This window comes from Herpailurus yagouaroundi, unplaced genomic scaffold, assembly GCF_014898765.1.
Source record: "Herpailurus yagouaroundi ecotype Mexico unplaced genomic scaffold, PumYag 165, whole genome shotgun sequence".
Lineage (NCBI taxonomy): Eukaryota > Metazoa > Chordata > Mammalia > Carnivora > Felidae > Herpailurus > Herpailurus yagouaroundi.
In genome coordinates, this window is record NW_024412406.1 from 12,772,239 (window position 1) to 12,788,312 (window position 16,074).

Genomic DNA, 16,074 nt, shown 5'->3' on the forward strand with positions numbered 1-16,074 from the left:
TTCCCAGAAACATCCAGAAGAAATGTTTTCCCAGCTATCTGAGCACCCTTTAGTCTAAACTGACACATAAAATTATCCACCATGCTTATAATAAATGCCTATATTAAAAAAGAATAAAAAAAGACTTCAAACCAATAACCTAACCTTCTACCTTAAGAAACTAGAAAATAGTAATAAACCATACCAAATATAAGCAAAAGGGACAAAACAATGATTACTGCAGAAATAAATAAAACTGAGAATAAGAAATAAAGAATAGCCAACTTAATTAAACATTTAACTAGAATGACCAAAATGAAGATATGGCACTCAAATTACTAAAATCAGGAATTAAAGGGAGAACATTACTGCTGACACAGAAGTGAATCTTTGTGACCATAGATTAGACAATCATTTCCTAGACATAATACCCAAAACCTAAACAATCAAAGAAAATACCAGATAATTAGACTTTGTCACAGTCAAAAACTCTTGTGCTTTAAAGGAAAGAATCACACGAAAAGACAACGCACAGAACAGGAGAAAATATTTGCAAATCATGTATTTATCCAGAATAAATAAAGCATACTTATAATTCAACAACAAGAAGACAATCCAATTTAAAACTGGACAAAGAACTGGAATAGACATTTCTCCGAAAATACACAAATGGTCAACAAGGACACAAAAAGATGTTGAACATCACTAGGTATTAGGAAAATGCAAATCAAAGCACAATGAAACATCATCACTTCATACTCACTAGGAGGACTATAATCAAAACAAACAAACAAAAAACAATAAAAAGTACTGGTGAGAATGGAGAGAAATTGGAAACTTTCTACATTGCTTCTGTAAATATAAAATGGTATACCTGCCTTAGAAAATATTTTGATAGATTCTCAAAAAGTTAAATATAAGCTTACTATACGACTCAGCATTTCCATTCCTAGATATATACCCAAGAAACTTGAAAACATATGTTCTACAAAACACCGTATACAAATATTCATAACATCATTATTCCCAATAGCCAAAAAGTGGAAACAAACCAAACATCCATCAATTGATGAATGGATAAACAAAATTTGGTATGTAAAAACAATGCAATATTATCTAGCCATATAAAAATGAAGTGCTATTACATGAAAAGCATGGGTAAACCTTGAAAAAAAAACCCATCATATTTAGTGAAGTAAATCAGGCACAAAAGGTCTGTGACTTATAATATGAATGGCCTATAAATGCAATTAGATGATTCCATTTATGTAAAAGTGTCCAGGATAGACAAACACACAGAAACAGAAAGATTAGTCGTTTCCAAGAGGTATGGACTGACTGCTAATTGGTATAGGAGTTCATTTTGGGATGACATAAATGTCTGGGAAATGCATAATGATAATGTTGTACAACCTGTTAATAGACTAAACACCAATGAACTGCATATTTGTAAAGGGTGAATTTTGTGATTTGAAAATGATAATTCTATTAAAAGAAAAGATGGCTATATCCATCCAAGCGACATGAAGAAAAATTTCTAATTAAAATTTATATTTTTTGACAAAGTAGCATAATAATATTAAAAGAAATATGAAAAGTCAATGTTTTGATATTTTATAGTTACTTGGAACATTTTCCTCCCTGGATAGAATCATTTTTCCATGACATTGAAAATAAGGACTAAATTTCAAGAACTATGAGATTCAATATCCCTTCATAATTTTAATTTTCTCAATTTAAGCACAGAGTGCATAGCATTACATATTATCCTGCTTACTAAATTGTCTAGGACTAGCATACTTTGTCCAAGAACAGTAGATACAGGGTAGGCCAGCAGGCTAGAGATGGAGGGAAGGAGTTGAGTTCAAGTCTGAAGGCAGTCTCCTGGCAGAATTTACACTTCCTCTGGGGAGGTCAGTCTTTTTCTATTAAGATAGTCAACCGATTGGATAAGGCCCACTCACATTACAGCGGATAATCTGGTTTAATCAAAGTCTACTGATTTAAATGCTAAGCTCATCTAAAAAAAAACCAAAACAAACAAAAACAACAACAACAAAAACAACAACAACAACACACCTTCATGAAAACATCTAGAATAATGTCTGGCCAAATATCTGGATATTGTATCATAGCCAAACTGACACATAAAATTAGCCATCATGGGCATGATATGGTAACAAGAGTGCTAGACTCCTATCCCGGGACTCTGAATTCCCCTTCAACTATCTCCATGATTCTCAGCAAGGGACTTTGCCTCTGTTAACCTCAATACGTTTATCGTAAAATGTGAGGAGATACTGAAATTTAGTATGCAGAATAAGAAAATAAGGTCCATGGCGGGACAGACAATCTGACCTATTTCACCTTTTCCCTCCATTAATTATACATCACATGCCAGTCCATACCCTATGGCTAATATTAAGAAATCAGAGGCTTAGTATTGATGTAAAATACCCACTATTTGCTGTGACCTAGGTAGCTGTGGGACGTATTGAGAGAAATCTGCTAATACTCTCAACCTAAATTTTGAAGAATAGTTTGTGTTTATATATGCATGTATGCCTGCATTTATAGATTTTTTGTCTTTTATATAGACAAAGCACAACGGAAAAAATAGAAGAAGAAATATACCGATTCTTTCACATTGTACTCTATGTCAATGGCACCCTCAAGTCTTGTGCAACATAGTCTCACCGCCTCTCTCCAAATCCTTCCCTCTTCATTTAACCCCCAAATAAAATTATACATATATATATATATATATATATATACATGTATGTGTGTATATATATATATGTACTATGTAAGTATGCCTTCGTTTTGTCTTTCTCTTGCATATCAGGGGTCTCCAACTATAGAGGCTTCATCTAAATCTCTGTGTCTCCCCTAGACATCATGTTCCTAAATTGCCTCTCTAACCTCATCAAAATCTAACTCACCCACTAATGGCTCATTCTTGCCAGTTCTTGTTACCAAGGATGTAAACAGGCAATCTTACTATCAAGATTCAGCTATTTCTAACTGAAAATCACTACGTATCAGCCACTATGCTAGATTACTTCACAGTTGTTAATGGCTCTAAATGCTAATCAGTCAACCTCATCAGAGCCCTTAACACTTCTTTCTTTTTTTAAATTTTTTTTTTCAACGTTTATTTATTTTTGGGACAGAGAAAGACAGAGCATGAACGGGCGAGGGGCAGAGAGAGAGGGAGACACAGAATCGGAAACAGGCTCCAGGCTCTGAGCCATCAGCCCAGAGCCCGACGCGGGGCTCGAACTCACGGACCGGACCGTGAGATCGTGACCTGGCTAAAGTCGGATGCTTAACCGACTGCGCCACCCAGGCGCCCCAACACTTCTTTCAAATAATTTTCCTTACACCTCATCAGACCTTTCTTATAGTCTCTAAAATGGTTACTTCTCACATTTTTCACTGTTTAAAATCTGGATACCTCATGCCTCCTCCCCTATCTGAAGTCAGTAACCTGAATTTATACTCTATTGAGAAAACAGAGACCATCGGGAGCTTACCTCTCAAACTTCCTGTTACAAACCTCTGCTGATCTACATTGGCAACCCACGTTATTTTCATCTCATTTTAGGCAGAGAGGTATATTTCTTGTTTTTCAAAGCCAACCCCTGTCCCTATTCTTTCCACCTCCTCTGAGAAGTCAGCCCATCACTATTCCTTTCTGTTTCTCATATTTTTTAATATCTTTAATCTCTTCATCAAAATACAACCATGTTTAAGCAACTCTCATCCTTAAAAAAAAAAAAAAAAAAAAAAAGGAAAAATTAGTTTCCCACTAAGGTAGAAGTCCAAAGACTTGCAGTTGTGGCCAAAATAGATAAGACTTACCTTTCCACCTGAAACAACCACAAAACAAACAAAATATAAGAAATAGAGACTCTCAAAACATTGGGCATGAGGTAGTGGTTAGTGGACTCTAAGAGAAGGGAAACAAATAATGCAAGCCCTAAAATTGCTATAGTTTCTCCAGCTATTGCCATGACAGAACATTCCAAGCTAAGGAGCAGAAAGGGAGAACCCAGGCAGACTCCCTGAATGAGAGGACAGAGCTGAGAGACTGCAGAGAACAAGACAGTTAGAATTCACAGAGCAGAGTACCAGAAAGCAGGGAGCTACCCAGGGACAGAACTCAGAGACCTGCAGAGGGCCCCCTGGGGTGTTCAGCTGATCAATAACTACCAGAGGCTGAAGGAAGAACCACCAAAAGAGATAAAAGGGAGCAGTGCTAGGTACTCACACAGGGCCAGGAATAATACCCGCTCCAGCTGGGTTGGAAAATCTCAGAATTCACAGGGCATCGGGTTGAGTGTTCATAGGACTCGTACCTTGGTAGGGGAATGATTTGCCCTAAATGAGCCCTGCTCTGATTCCTTCTACCAACCTCCAAAGGAAAACCAAAAAGGATTACACCATTTCCAAGTAACTTAACTGAATCCCAGAGCAAAGATCAACAGTATTTACAGGAATACAGAGATATCCAGAACCCAACAGACAACATTTATAATGTCTGGCACCCAAACAAAAGTTGCCAGGCATGTGAAGAAGCAGAAAAATGTGACCCATAATTAAGAGACTAAAACAATTGAAAATGACTCAGTCGCAGAGCCAATACACTGGCTAGGCCTGCTTCTGTGTGTTTCCTTAGCGGCAGCAAGCACCTTGTTCCAGCATCCTAATTTAAGGAGTGACCCAGGGGAGTCTCCGTCCTCACAGGGGACAGCTAGGCTCCTCTTCTCTGCAAAGGTTCTCAAGTCTGGAGTACTCCTGCCTGAAGGAGACGCTGAGGACCCACCAGGAACTTCAACCCTATTCAACATTCTGTTTCTGTTCCAGTCCTGGTACACAGAGATACTTTTTCTTGCTTTTGAACATGACTATGTCTTTTTAGTTTTCTATTTTTACATCTTAACTCTTATTACCATGTGTTTGGAGCACAAGGGAAGCTTCAAAACGTGATCTTACCATAGCATCTCAACTGGAAGTCCCCACCCATGATTTCCTGAAACTCCTCCCCTGTTTTCAATGACACTACTCACTTTTGGTTTTCCTCTCACCTCACAGATTCCTGTCTTTCTGAGTCCTCCTTCTCTGCTAACCCATCAAACTTTCAAGGGTCCCATTCTCTCCTCATTCTATGAGAAAAAGTGTAATCCGAGGTTTTGTAGATCTGTGATCCTCTGCAACTTCATAAAAATTCTGATTTTTTTTTTCCAATCAGGAATAAAAAGTTACAAATGGTATTTAAAGCTAGAGTTCATTTTTATAAGAAGAGATCTTGCTGCTGGGATGTTCATAATAAATGTAATTCTTCTGCTAGTAGGAATGAACCCTGGGACTGTGGCAAGTATATCATATGAAAAGTAGGCGGATATATAACCTACATTTGAAAACAGGAAATAACTCTTAAAAGTCCATTCAGTTAGTGAGAAATGTAATTGGATCTCTGTAAGTATTGATAGTAGGGTAGAGTACATAGGAATAAACCGAGTTGGTTAAATGAAGGGCAAATTACGGGTTGAGTGTGCACCTTCCTTTAATTATGGGTGAAGGCTGGATTGTGCTCATGTGTTTGTGAATGTTTTCAATCACCACATATTTCGGTAGTGCCTTCTTAAGCTGCTAGCCACTGAGGATACCCAGATGAACAAGACACAGGCTCTGCCTTCATTGAGTTTACAGTTAAGTCTTTCGTTGTTTTTTGTTGTTGTTGTTGTTGTTGTGTTTTTTTTTTAATTTTTTTAACGTTTATTTATTTTTGAGACAGAGACAGAGCATGAACAGGGGAGGGTCAGGGAGAGGGAGACACAGAATCTGAAACAGGCTCCAGGCTCTGAGCTGTCAGCACAGAGCCCGACGCGGGGCTCGAACTCACGGACCGTGAGATCATGACCTGAGCCGAAGTCGGACACTCAACCGACCAAGCCACCCAGGCGCCCCTGTGTTTGTTTTTTAATTCTGCCCCTCTCTTCCCTAAAGGAAGCTGCCAGAATGTGGCAGTCTAAGAAGGGATGGGAGCAGGGCGATGTAACCAGGCGTGAGGGTTCCTTAGGTAGTTCTGTTTGCAACATCCTCAAGGAGCTCTGCTTGAGAATCAGACCTTAAGAGGAATGTTAACAGAGTGGATTTTTCTCCCCCGCTGCAAGTTAATTGGCTCATTTTCCTTGCTAATTGGGCAGAGCCGCACAGATAAGCCAAAGGGGGAAACATCAAGAAAAAGTGGGCACATTTCCCAAAACACTTCCCTGTTTTCTGATCATCTATGAGAGCTCATTTTAGAATTGGAGGTCAGAGGGGCCTGGGCCTGGAGAAACAAAGTTTGTATGTAAATAAGCCAGGCCCCTCTTTTACAGAAGAGCTGATTAAGGGCCTGGTGGACAAAGTGCACAGAATCCCTGCTCTCTGACACCACAAAGTATCTATTACATGAGAACTTCCTTCTGGCGCCAGGAGGCATTTAGTTTTCACTTGGGTGTTCTGTAGGGGATGAGGCGCTGGGTGGGGCGGGGGTCGTGGAGGATTGGAGGGCTGCTAAAAGGAAAGCAACTCTCAGCAGGGGAATGACTCTTTTGCTCCAGGGGGTACAAAAAGAATGGGACCCCAGGAGAGAGGATGGAGACAATAACACAAGAACTAACCTTGTGCAATGCCCTACATTGTCCAGGGGTGCCTGAACGCTGGGAAGTCTCTGGGAGGTGGGCTATCCACAGAGAAACAAGTCCAAGAAGGTGAGCAAGTGTCCCAAGACCACTCAGCTGACGAATGCAGAGATCTTCTAAAGTCCACAGCAAAGGGGGCTCTTTCCGGGAGGAGCCACATGGCAGGATGTCATTCTCTCCCAGGTTAACTCCACAATTAACAAGGCTTGGGACCACATATTGGAGACCAGAGCAGTGTGCTACATTTCAAGTGGTGTTTTGATAATGAAATATTTTCACACTTCCAAAGTACTGCCGATAAACACTAAAAATCTCCTGGCACAGAAGTTTCTTAGCTTCTGCCCAAAAGTGGAAGTCTGTCTCAAGAGATTAAAAAAAATTTTTTTTAATGTTTATTTTTTGAGAGAGACAGACAGAGCATGAGCAGGGGAGGATCAGAGAGGGAGGGAGACACAGAATCGGAAGCAGGCTCCAGGCTCCGAGCTGTCAGCACAGAGCCCGACGCGGGGCTCAAACCCACGAACAGTGAGATCAGGACCTGAGCCGAAGTCGGACGCTTCACTGACTGACCCACCCAGGCGCCCCAAGAGATTCTTTAAAAAACAAGACTGCACTCAGACTAGCTCACCCTTCAGAATGCCCCCAAATCAATGGGGTCCAGAGATTCTTCAAACAGGCCTCCTTCGGAGGCCTTCACCGCAGGGCTTTTTCTTCCTGAGAGCTGGTGTGCTTCACTCTGCTAGTGGAGCAGTCAAAGTCATTTTCAGGAGATACACACCATGCCAGGGGCAGAAGAGTTTACGCTTTCAATCCGCAGATACTGCTTTAAAAAAATCTTTCCCCAAAGCCACCTGCATTTTTACTTGTCAAGACAGTCAGTGAAGATTTTTTCCTTCCCTCTTGATGGCAGAGAAAATCAGGTCTCTGAAACATACTCAGACTTTTTCGCCCTCGAGCCTCCGCAGACCTGATGTGTCCAGGCACTGGCCTGTCTACGCACTGAGGCCTGTTGGGGCTCCAAGGAAGCAAAAATCTTGGCACAACTTCTGGATAAAGAAGCCAGCAGTGGACGACTGGTTGTGTCGTAGATGACAGAGAACTCCTCTTGTCCATTCCGAGTGTTCCCACAGGTGCTTGGCCGCTTCCTTGGTGGCGCCCAAACGTCAGGAGTCCCTTTCCTTCCTGGGCTGGGAGTGGGGGTGGAGGGGACGGAGGCTTCAGGGGACCTAGAGCTGGGCACGTGGCTTTGTGTAGTCGGAGAAAGAAGAGACAAGGCCTGGGGTGAGGCTGGCCTAACTGTGCCTCCAACCGACCTGCTCCCCATGTGACCGGCACACCACATGACTAGCAGTCCACGTGACCCGTGCACAGCGTTCCCCAGATCTTTCACCTCACTGGCCTAGGTGTCCTGCTCCTTAAGCACTGAAAGCCTAATGAACTGGGCCATGGAGCTCTGGCTGATGTCTGCAGAGTGTCCGTTATGCCTGGGGGGATTAAGCTCAATGCTTCTCCAGGGCTAAGGCTTCCGTTACATAGTAGGGCAGAGTGTTTCTCAGCACGTTCTAGGGTCAGGTGAATTATGTGAGGTTGAGGACGCGTGGTGAGGTGCAGGGGAGATGACAGGGATGAGGGACAAGATACGTGATGTCATGTGTGCTTCCCGAATGATCATGCTTTTTCCCAGGAGAGTGTGTCCTGAGTAGGTGGGAGTTGGTCTCACAGTGAACCTTATACACTCCATCTATAGTAGCATAGTTAATCCCTACATTATCCAAAAGAAAATAATCTGAGCCGCACATATAAATCAAAATGTTTAGTAGCTGCGTTATAAAACCAAAAAGAAACAAGTGAAAATAATTTTAATCACATTTTTTTCAACCCGATATATCCAAAATGCTATCATTGTTAGACATAATTTTGGAAACATATTCCTGAGGTATTTTACATGATCTTATTCATTTTGTCTTCAATATCTGGTGTGTGTTTTACTCTACTGTACATGACTAGCCACAGCTCAAGTCCTCAATAGCCTTCTGTGGCTAGTGGCTTCCATATTGGCCAATTGGAGACTCTGTTTTTGTAGATCAAAGATATGGCAATTTCTTCAGCCATCCAGATGGCTCAGAATATCAGGAGACTTTAGGAAGATACCACCAGGAAGGTCATGTAGGGAGGGCTCTTTCCATTCAAATGCATTGTCACAGCAATCATTTCTTTAGCATTTACTTACTAATGTTTTGGCCTGGTGTTCCCAGAATGTAGGTGCAACCGCTCCTCTCCCAAAACCTTAAACCCACCTGACCATCCCAAATTCAGACTTTCGCATCTAGTCTTCCAACAGAGTTAGAAGGGGCAGTGGCCATAAATGGCCTATTTTCTGTGGTCTCTAATTATTAACCTACCTTGGTCTACCTTTTTAGAAAACCTAAGTTTTAGATATTTTTAATACATTTTTAAATATTTATTTTGAGAGAGAGAGAACTCATGCACATGTACATACGAGTGGGAGAGGGGCAGCGAGAGAGAGAGGGAGGGGGAGAGGGAGAGAGAGAATCTCAAGCAGGTTCCAAGCTCAGCAGGGAGTCTTATACAGGGCTCAATCTTAAGACCATGAGCTCAGGACCTGAACCAAAACCAAGAGGTAGATGCTTAACCAACTGAGCCACCAAAGCACCCCTAGATATTTTTAACGTTTTAAACCATTTAAAATATTTAAACATTGCATTTAAAAATATTTTAATATATTAAGTGCCTTCTCCGTGTTACATCTGAGTATGCTTTCACATACACCACAATTTCATGTAAGCCTTTCAATAACTCTGATTTAGGAATGTTATTCCAGTTTTTAAATAAGGAGAGTGAGGACTGGAGAAGTGCTGTGACTTTATGGGAAGAGAACCTGGAGAAAGAAATGTAGGCCCATCCATTTTCCCTCAGCGAGGTCTCCTACAAGATCTATGGGAAATGGGATCACGTGCTTCAAACCCTAGAAGCTTGCGGTTAAAGCAAATGGCATCCTGGGGCCATCGAAAACCCAGAACAAGTCCTGGAGTACAAAACCTGGGTCAGTTCCTGACCTGATACTTATTAGCTATATGACATTGGACAAAGCAATTAATAGTGATGAAAATAACTCGCATTTATTGAACTTCTTCCATGTATCAGGCTCTGGCCCAGGCATTTGCTCATACCCTTCCTCTCCCTTATGAGACAGATAGTTCATTTTATAGATCAGGAAACTGGGCCTCAGAAGAAGGAAATTGCCAAAGGTCATACAGCCAATAAGCAGGAAAACCAGGATCAGGAAACATTATTAAATGTATTAATGTTTGTTTTATAATGTAACTTTTAGCCCACCCAGCCTCCCTTGCCTACTTAAAAAGGACGTCTTAAAGAATTTCAAGACGATTAATGCATACCATAAACATCTGTATATTCAGGCCACAAATCTAAAAGGTTGCAAAGCAGGGTGCCTGGGTGGCTCAGCTGGAAAAGCACTGGCCTTGATTTCAGCTGAGATCATGATCTCATGGTTCATGAGTTCCAGCCCCAGGTGATGCTCTGTGCTGAGCCTGCAGCAGACTCTCCCTCTCTCCCTGCCCCTCCCCCACTTGCACTCTCTCTCTGTGTCTCTCAAAATAAATAAATAAACTTTAAAAAAAATTAAAGAAAACATGTTGCAAAGCATGGGCAGATAGGAATTATTTTCAATATGCTTTTTTTTTAAAATACAAAAATAAAGTCTTTGCGATTCATTTGCAGTGTACAACTTGCCAAAACATTAGAACAGCTGAGCTTTCAAAAGAGATAATTATACTTGCACTGTTCAGCTCACGGGGCTGCTGTATTGAGAGAGAAGGGAAAGTAAAAGCATATTCAAAGTGTAAAGAGGTGACAGACGTCATATATTATAAACATGTTTAAAGCAAACTGCAGTTATACACTAATATGAAATGCATTTGAAGATACACTTCCTGATCTTTATTGGGAGTCTGCAACTTGAAAAAAAAAAAAGAGTAAAAGAAAGATATTTCTAGAAAGAAAAGGAGGGAAAGGAATAATGAAAGAAGATGAATATAGCTGCCTTTCTTGAAAGAGAACCCAGGAAAGGAGGGAAGAAGGAAGAGAGATAAAGAAGAAGGAAAAAAGAATGGAAAGACGGAAGGATAAAGAGGCACAAAGAAGAGAAGAGAAACAGGAAAGAGCTATGAAAAAAATAAGCAGGAACATTTGGGGTCAGTCAGTTCCTACAAGCAAGAGAAACTGGCCATGACCTGCTTAGCTTTGAGACTGGGTACAGATTTTTGCGACTGTTTAGAGAAAAACTAGCACTTTGCCCACCATTAATCTTTTCTAAAGAAAGACTTTGTTCTGCACCTGTATAAACAATCCAGATTTTTAAAACCTATATGCCTGCCTCTAATGTGTGAGACTATGTATTTATACTGATAGATTCAAGTCACCAATAGGTGATGCAGAAATCTAGCTTACGATCTCCTTTTTACATCCTTCGCTCCCCCTTCTCACTTTTTCTTCCCTCCTTGGCCTGTGGCACCTAAAGTCAAGTTCAAGTTCGAGCACCCCTCTGAAGAACTCTACATTCTGTGGATACTCTCTGCCTTTTCGCAGCCCAGAGAGAACGGAAAATGAGCGATATTTTCATTCAAATGATCCCCAGAGGAGCCCCTGCCCCATCCCTTAACAAAATGCCAAAATGTATAGGGAGAAAACCTCTACAAATGAGGGCGACCAGGAGGGCTTGTGTGAAACATCCCCCACCAGGGAGGCCTGGCCTGGGATACGAAGGTGGACGATGCCTGAGTGATGAAGTCAGCCCAGGCCAGCCACCTGTTGTGGCACTTCAGGCACGAAGCCGGGAGCATTTGTTCTGCGGAGTTGCTGGTGGAGGGAGGCTGGCCCCATGGCTTCTGCCCACTCTGTCCTGGGCTGACTGCACATTTCTTTCCTCGCACTTGGCTCCGTTTGGGAGCCTGTGAGCTTTCAGGGAAAGGACAAGTAAACACCTAACTCTGGTTTGAAGACTCGATTTCCTCATTGCTAAACGGAGTTACCATACCCCAACCTCGCAGTGGTTTAACCATTTTGTTGTTTTGTTGCTTTCTTTTAATTCCTGTGGGCAGTCGTATGGCGCCCAGCCCAGTGACTGGCGCACAGCAGGCACTCAGTAGCTGGCCATAGGTGCCTCCTTCCAAAGTGAAGTACCCATTCCAAGAGCACCTACTGCAAAGGTCCTTTGAGTTAGAAAATAATGAGGCCAATGTTTCCTTTGGGGGAGGGGAGTGGGCAGAGGGCTTATTTTTGGTTGGCATAATTTTGGATGCTGTTTTGTCTTTTTTTTTTTTTTTTTTTTTTTTTTTTTTTTTTTTGAGATTGCATTGACTTAGCATTCTGCATCCAGGAGTGTGCTCTTCAATACACAACCTAAAATAGGAATTGATTCCCTGGACTACAACACAAAGAGTTGGGGCAAGAGCTTCTATCTTACGCATTGTGGTATTACAAACAAAACGAAGCATGAAATTCTCAAGACAGTGGGAAATAATGGATATAACGGCTTGTGATGTGTGGTGAGGGAGGCGTGTTAGCGACTAAAGACCGAGGGGCTGGGGATGCTAGACACAGATCTCCAGTCCGTATTCTACTTACCAGCCCGGTGATTGGGGGTCCTTTACTTAAATCTCTATCTCTGTGGCTTAGCTTGAAGTTCTGCAAAGTGGAGATAACATTTAAGTCACAGATGTTTGAAAATGGAACGAACCGAGCCGATGTACTAAAAGTGCTTTGTAAATCATAAAGCCACGTTAGGGGAAAAGGAGGACGGAAAAGGGAGAGGTTAACCGTTGTCAGTGTTGTTTGCTTGCTTTGCTCTTAAGCTGTGGTCGGGCAAGCCCAGGATAGGCAGTCCTACATGATGCGTTATGAACTTGGGAAACAGTTCCGCTGAAAAGCCCGGGAGAGAAGCAGAGGTCGCGATCCTAGGGCTTCGAAGCGTCTGGCAATCTCCGCCATCGCTAAGACTAGTTGGGCGTGGAAGTGGGGTGGGTACGAACAAGGTCCCCTCCTTCACTTGCCCGACACATACCTCTCACTGACAATCTGAGGGTCCCACGGACCCGGGGCCCCAAATCGCGGCTCAGCGGAGACTTCCCCTTCCCTGCCCCCAACAGCAGATCCTGAGCGCAGACAAACGGTCCCCACCCCTTCCACGCCCCCGCCCCACCTCTTGCCCCCCTTTCCAACCCCCTCTTCTTTGCCCGGGTGGTTTGTCCCGAGGAGTACAAATAAATAGTCCTGTCAAAAGGCGCAGCTAGCGCTAGTGCGCGCGGGGCCTGGGCGGGGGCGCGGACTCCTCGGCCCGCGCTCTCCCGGGTCCGCGGCACTGCTCGCTCCCCGGCGGGGCTGCCTACCCGGGTCTCCAGTCACGCTCCGAACGCTGCCTGGCCCCCCGCCTCCGCCAGAGGGAGCGGAAGGCCGACACCGCGAGGCTGGCCTGGGGCAGGAAGGCGGGCGCGCGTGGGCGTGGGGGACGCGGTGATGTCCACCGGCTCGGTGAGCGACCCCGAGGAGATGGAGCTGCGGGGGCTGCAGCGGGGGTACCCGGTCCCCGCCTCCAAGAGGCCGCCCCTCCGCGGCGCCGAGCGCAGCTACATCTCGCCCAGTGACAACTCCTCGGCCGAGGAGGAAGACCCCGACGGCGAGGAAGAGCGGTGCGCGCTGGGAGCGGCCGGCGGCGCGGAGGGCTGCAAGAGGAAACGGCCGCGCGTGGCTGGGGGCGGCGGCGGCAAGAAGCCCCTCCCGCCCAAGGGCTCGGCGGCCGACTGCAAGCAGTCGCAGCGCAACGCCGCCAACGCCCGCGAGCGCGCCCGGATGCGCGTGCTGAGCAAAGCCTTCTCCAGGCTCAAGACCAGTCTGCCTTGGGTGCCCCCAGACACTAAGCTTTCGAAGCTCGACACGCTCCGGCTGGCTTCCAGTTACATCGCGCACCTGCGGCAGCTGCTGCAGGAGGACCGCTACGAGAACGGCTACGTGCACCCGGTGAACCTGGTAGGGGCGCCGCACGCGAGGCTCGGGGCGAGCGGCCGGGAAATGCTCAGGGAGGGAGCTCCCGCGTGCCAGGCAGGGTCAGCCCCCTGGCAAGAACCCGAAAGGGGGGGTGCTGGAATGGGTGGTGAGGAGTCCAGTTTAGTTTCTCCCAGTCAAGGGAGGGGCCAGGCCGTTCTCCTGGGGAAGAGCCGTGCACCCTTCAGTGCTTCTTCATTCTGATCTTTGTACCTGGTATTTTGCCCTGTGACAGCAGTTGGCTTAAATCTTACTTCCGGGGTGAATCTCGATGCCATCTGCGGCCACTACCCGGTTGCAGATTCAATGGCAAGTCTCTGTCGCCTAAGCGTTTCCATCTAAGAGTCAGACAGGTTCCATGTAAGGAGCCCTACTTACTGAAAGGAAGGAGGGAAGGCCGAGCTCTATTTAATCAGCCTTTGGATGTTAAAAAGTTCTTGCAGAATAGCAGAGGTTTCCCCAAAAGGGATTTGTCTGGAAAGTCCCTTTCTAACCTGCCAACTTTCCAGGCTTGAGAAAGAACCTATTCCAGTTCCTACTTAGAGTGGAGGGCTGATGATGGTGTGTGTGTGTGTGTGTGTGTGTGTGTGTGTGTGTGCGCGCGCGCGCGCGCGCGCGTGCTGGGGGAAGGGAATTAAACACAAAATCCCAAACTTTTGCAAGTTTCACCAAATCATCTTGAGGGCAAAGTCCAGGAGGAAGCGTGGACGGAACTCTTAACGTCTCACGCAATCAAAATCCAGTAAAATTAAAATCCCAGTTTGGAGAGAAGATACCCAAATTCCCAGAACACGGATAAAATCTGAGCTACTCAAAGCCAGGGGTATTCCAGGGTTCATTTAAGAGAGCGGTTTCGCTTTGAGACGGTATTTTTTTTTTCCTTCGATGTCTGATTCTCTTTTGACTTTACAGACATGGCCGTTCGTGGTCTCAGGACGACCTGACACCGACACCAAAGAAGTTTCCGCAGCCAACAGATTATGTGGGACCACCGCTTAGATCGAAGTCACTTGCTGGAGTTACTGTTCAAGCACGTGTGTTTGGGGGCCACGGAGAGAAGGGAGCATGAGAACCCCCAGAGAATGGGGGAAAGTGCCATCGGACTCTGCTAAATCCTCCTCGACACCCCCCACCCACCCGAACTGTGAGCAGGACGTGAGGCGGGCGTTGGGGACAGAGCCTGAGGGCTGGCCGTGTGGCCGTCATCGCAGGGCGCCAAGGGCTGCGGCTGCTGGGGATCCTGGCGACGACAGTTTTCTTTTCCAAAAGACCTTCCTTCTGTCTCTACAACGCGCAACCAGATCCAGCCTCGGGCTTTAGCAGTGTAGACTGACCCCCGCGCTGTCGTGCCAAACCGCCTACGAGTTAGTTTCCCGACTGAGCCAGATAGACGTATACGATGGCGGGGCCGTGCCCAGCACAGGCATGTTACGGTGAGGCAGTGGTTAGAACGTGCTCTGGATGAGTGGCTTTACAGACAGCAGTCTTCACGCGAGACCAACATCGGGGCATGTTTTTAAGTTGCAAAGAGAGGGGAGTGGCACACCTGGGCCAGGTTTGTACCCCCCACGGGACCCCAGCCTCCGGGAGGCAGGGGCACGCCCGCTCCGTCTAGGGAAAGACGGAGGCGCCCTTTCCCAGACCACCGGACCCGGGTTGGCCCGGAGCGCTCCCGGCGCTTCTGCCTCCCGGCTGCAGTCAAGCCCTTCACTCCCCGCAGGCTCCCGCTGCTTCCCAGCCAGGCTTCTGTCTCCACCCGCCTCCCGTCTAAACTAGAGCCTCCCACCCCCGCACCCCACACCCCGCACCCCACCAGGCTTGCGTCCCCTTCAGGCCTCCGTCCAGTCCTTCCTCCCACGCCTCCTTGCAGCACCCCTCCTCCGGCCCCTGACCATCCCCAGCGGGCCTGCCGCCTCCATGCTCTGGACGCCTCCCCGGGCCCACCGTCCAGGCTCTGCCTCGCGGGAGGAGTGCGCTGGGTGGGTCCGCTGAGGCTGTACGTACCCAGTGACCCCGCTCGGGGGAAATGCGCCGCTGTCTCCAGGCTGCACTACCACAGCAACTAGCAAATGTAAATAAATTTATTTTTTTATGAATAATAAAACGCGTTGTGAAAACCGAGTGGCCGTGGGCGCGGCAGAATGTGGTCTTTGTTGCCTTTTACCTAGTTTGGTCCGGAAGTTCATTTAAAGGTGCTTTCTTGGCTCCCTGCGCTGGGATTGGTTCTTTCTCTGCAGAACGGGTGGTGATCACATTTAAATTACTGCGCTTCCAAATGGAACTCTCATTACTTTCTATGATTTGATTCTTCTGGAGGCCGAGG

General features: G+C 45.7%; 1 protein-coding gene and 1 long non-coding RNA gene across 2 annotated transcripts in view; one reads left to right on the top strand and one right to left on the bottom strand.

Moving 5' to 3' along the window:
* Nucleotides 1-13,210, bottom strand: part of LOC121038133 (uncharacterized) — a 29,115-nt gene extending 15,905 nt beyond the window's left edge. Inside the window, exons 1-2 of the long non-coding RNA XR_005794179.1 lie at nt 13,100-13,210; nt 12,339-12,398 (exon numbers count right to left, since the gene is read on the bottom strand). This is a non-coding gene — a long non-coding RNA (uncharacterized LOC121038133). The remainder of the gene's footprint in view (nt 1-12,338; nt 12,399-13,099) is intronic.
* MSC (musculin) lies at nt 13,006-15,872 on the top strand. Its single transcript, XM_040487609.1, has 2 exons — nt 13,006-13,736; nt 14,664-15,872. The coding sequence occupies exons 1-2, from the start codon at nt 13,227-13,229 to the stop codon at nt 14,748-14,750; spliced, it is 597 nt and encodes a 198-aa protein (XP_040343543.1). The 5' UTR covers nt 13,006-13,226; the 3' UTR covers nt 14,751-15,872.
* Nucleotides 15,873-16,074: the final 202 nt, after the last annotated feature.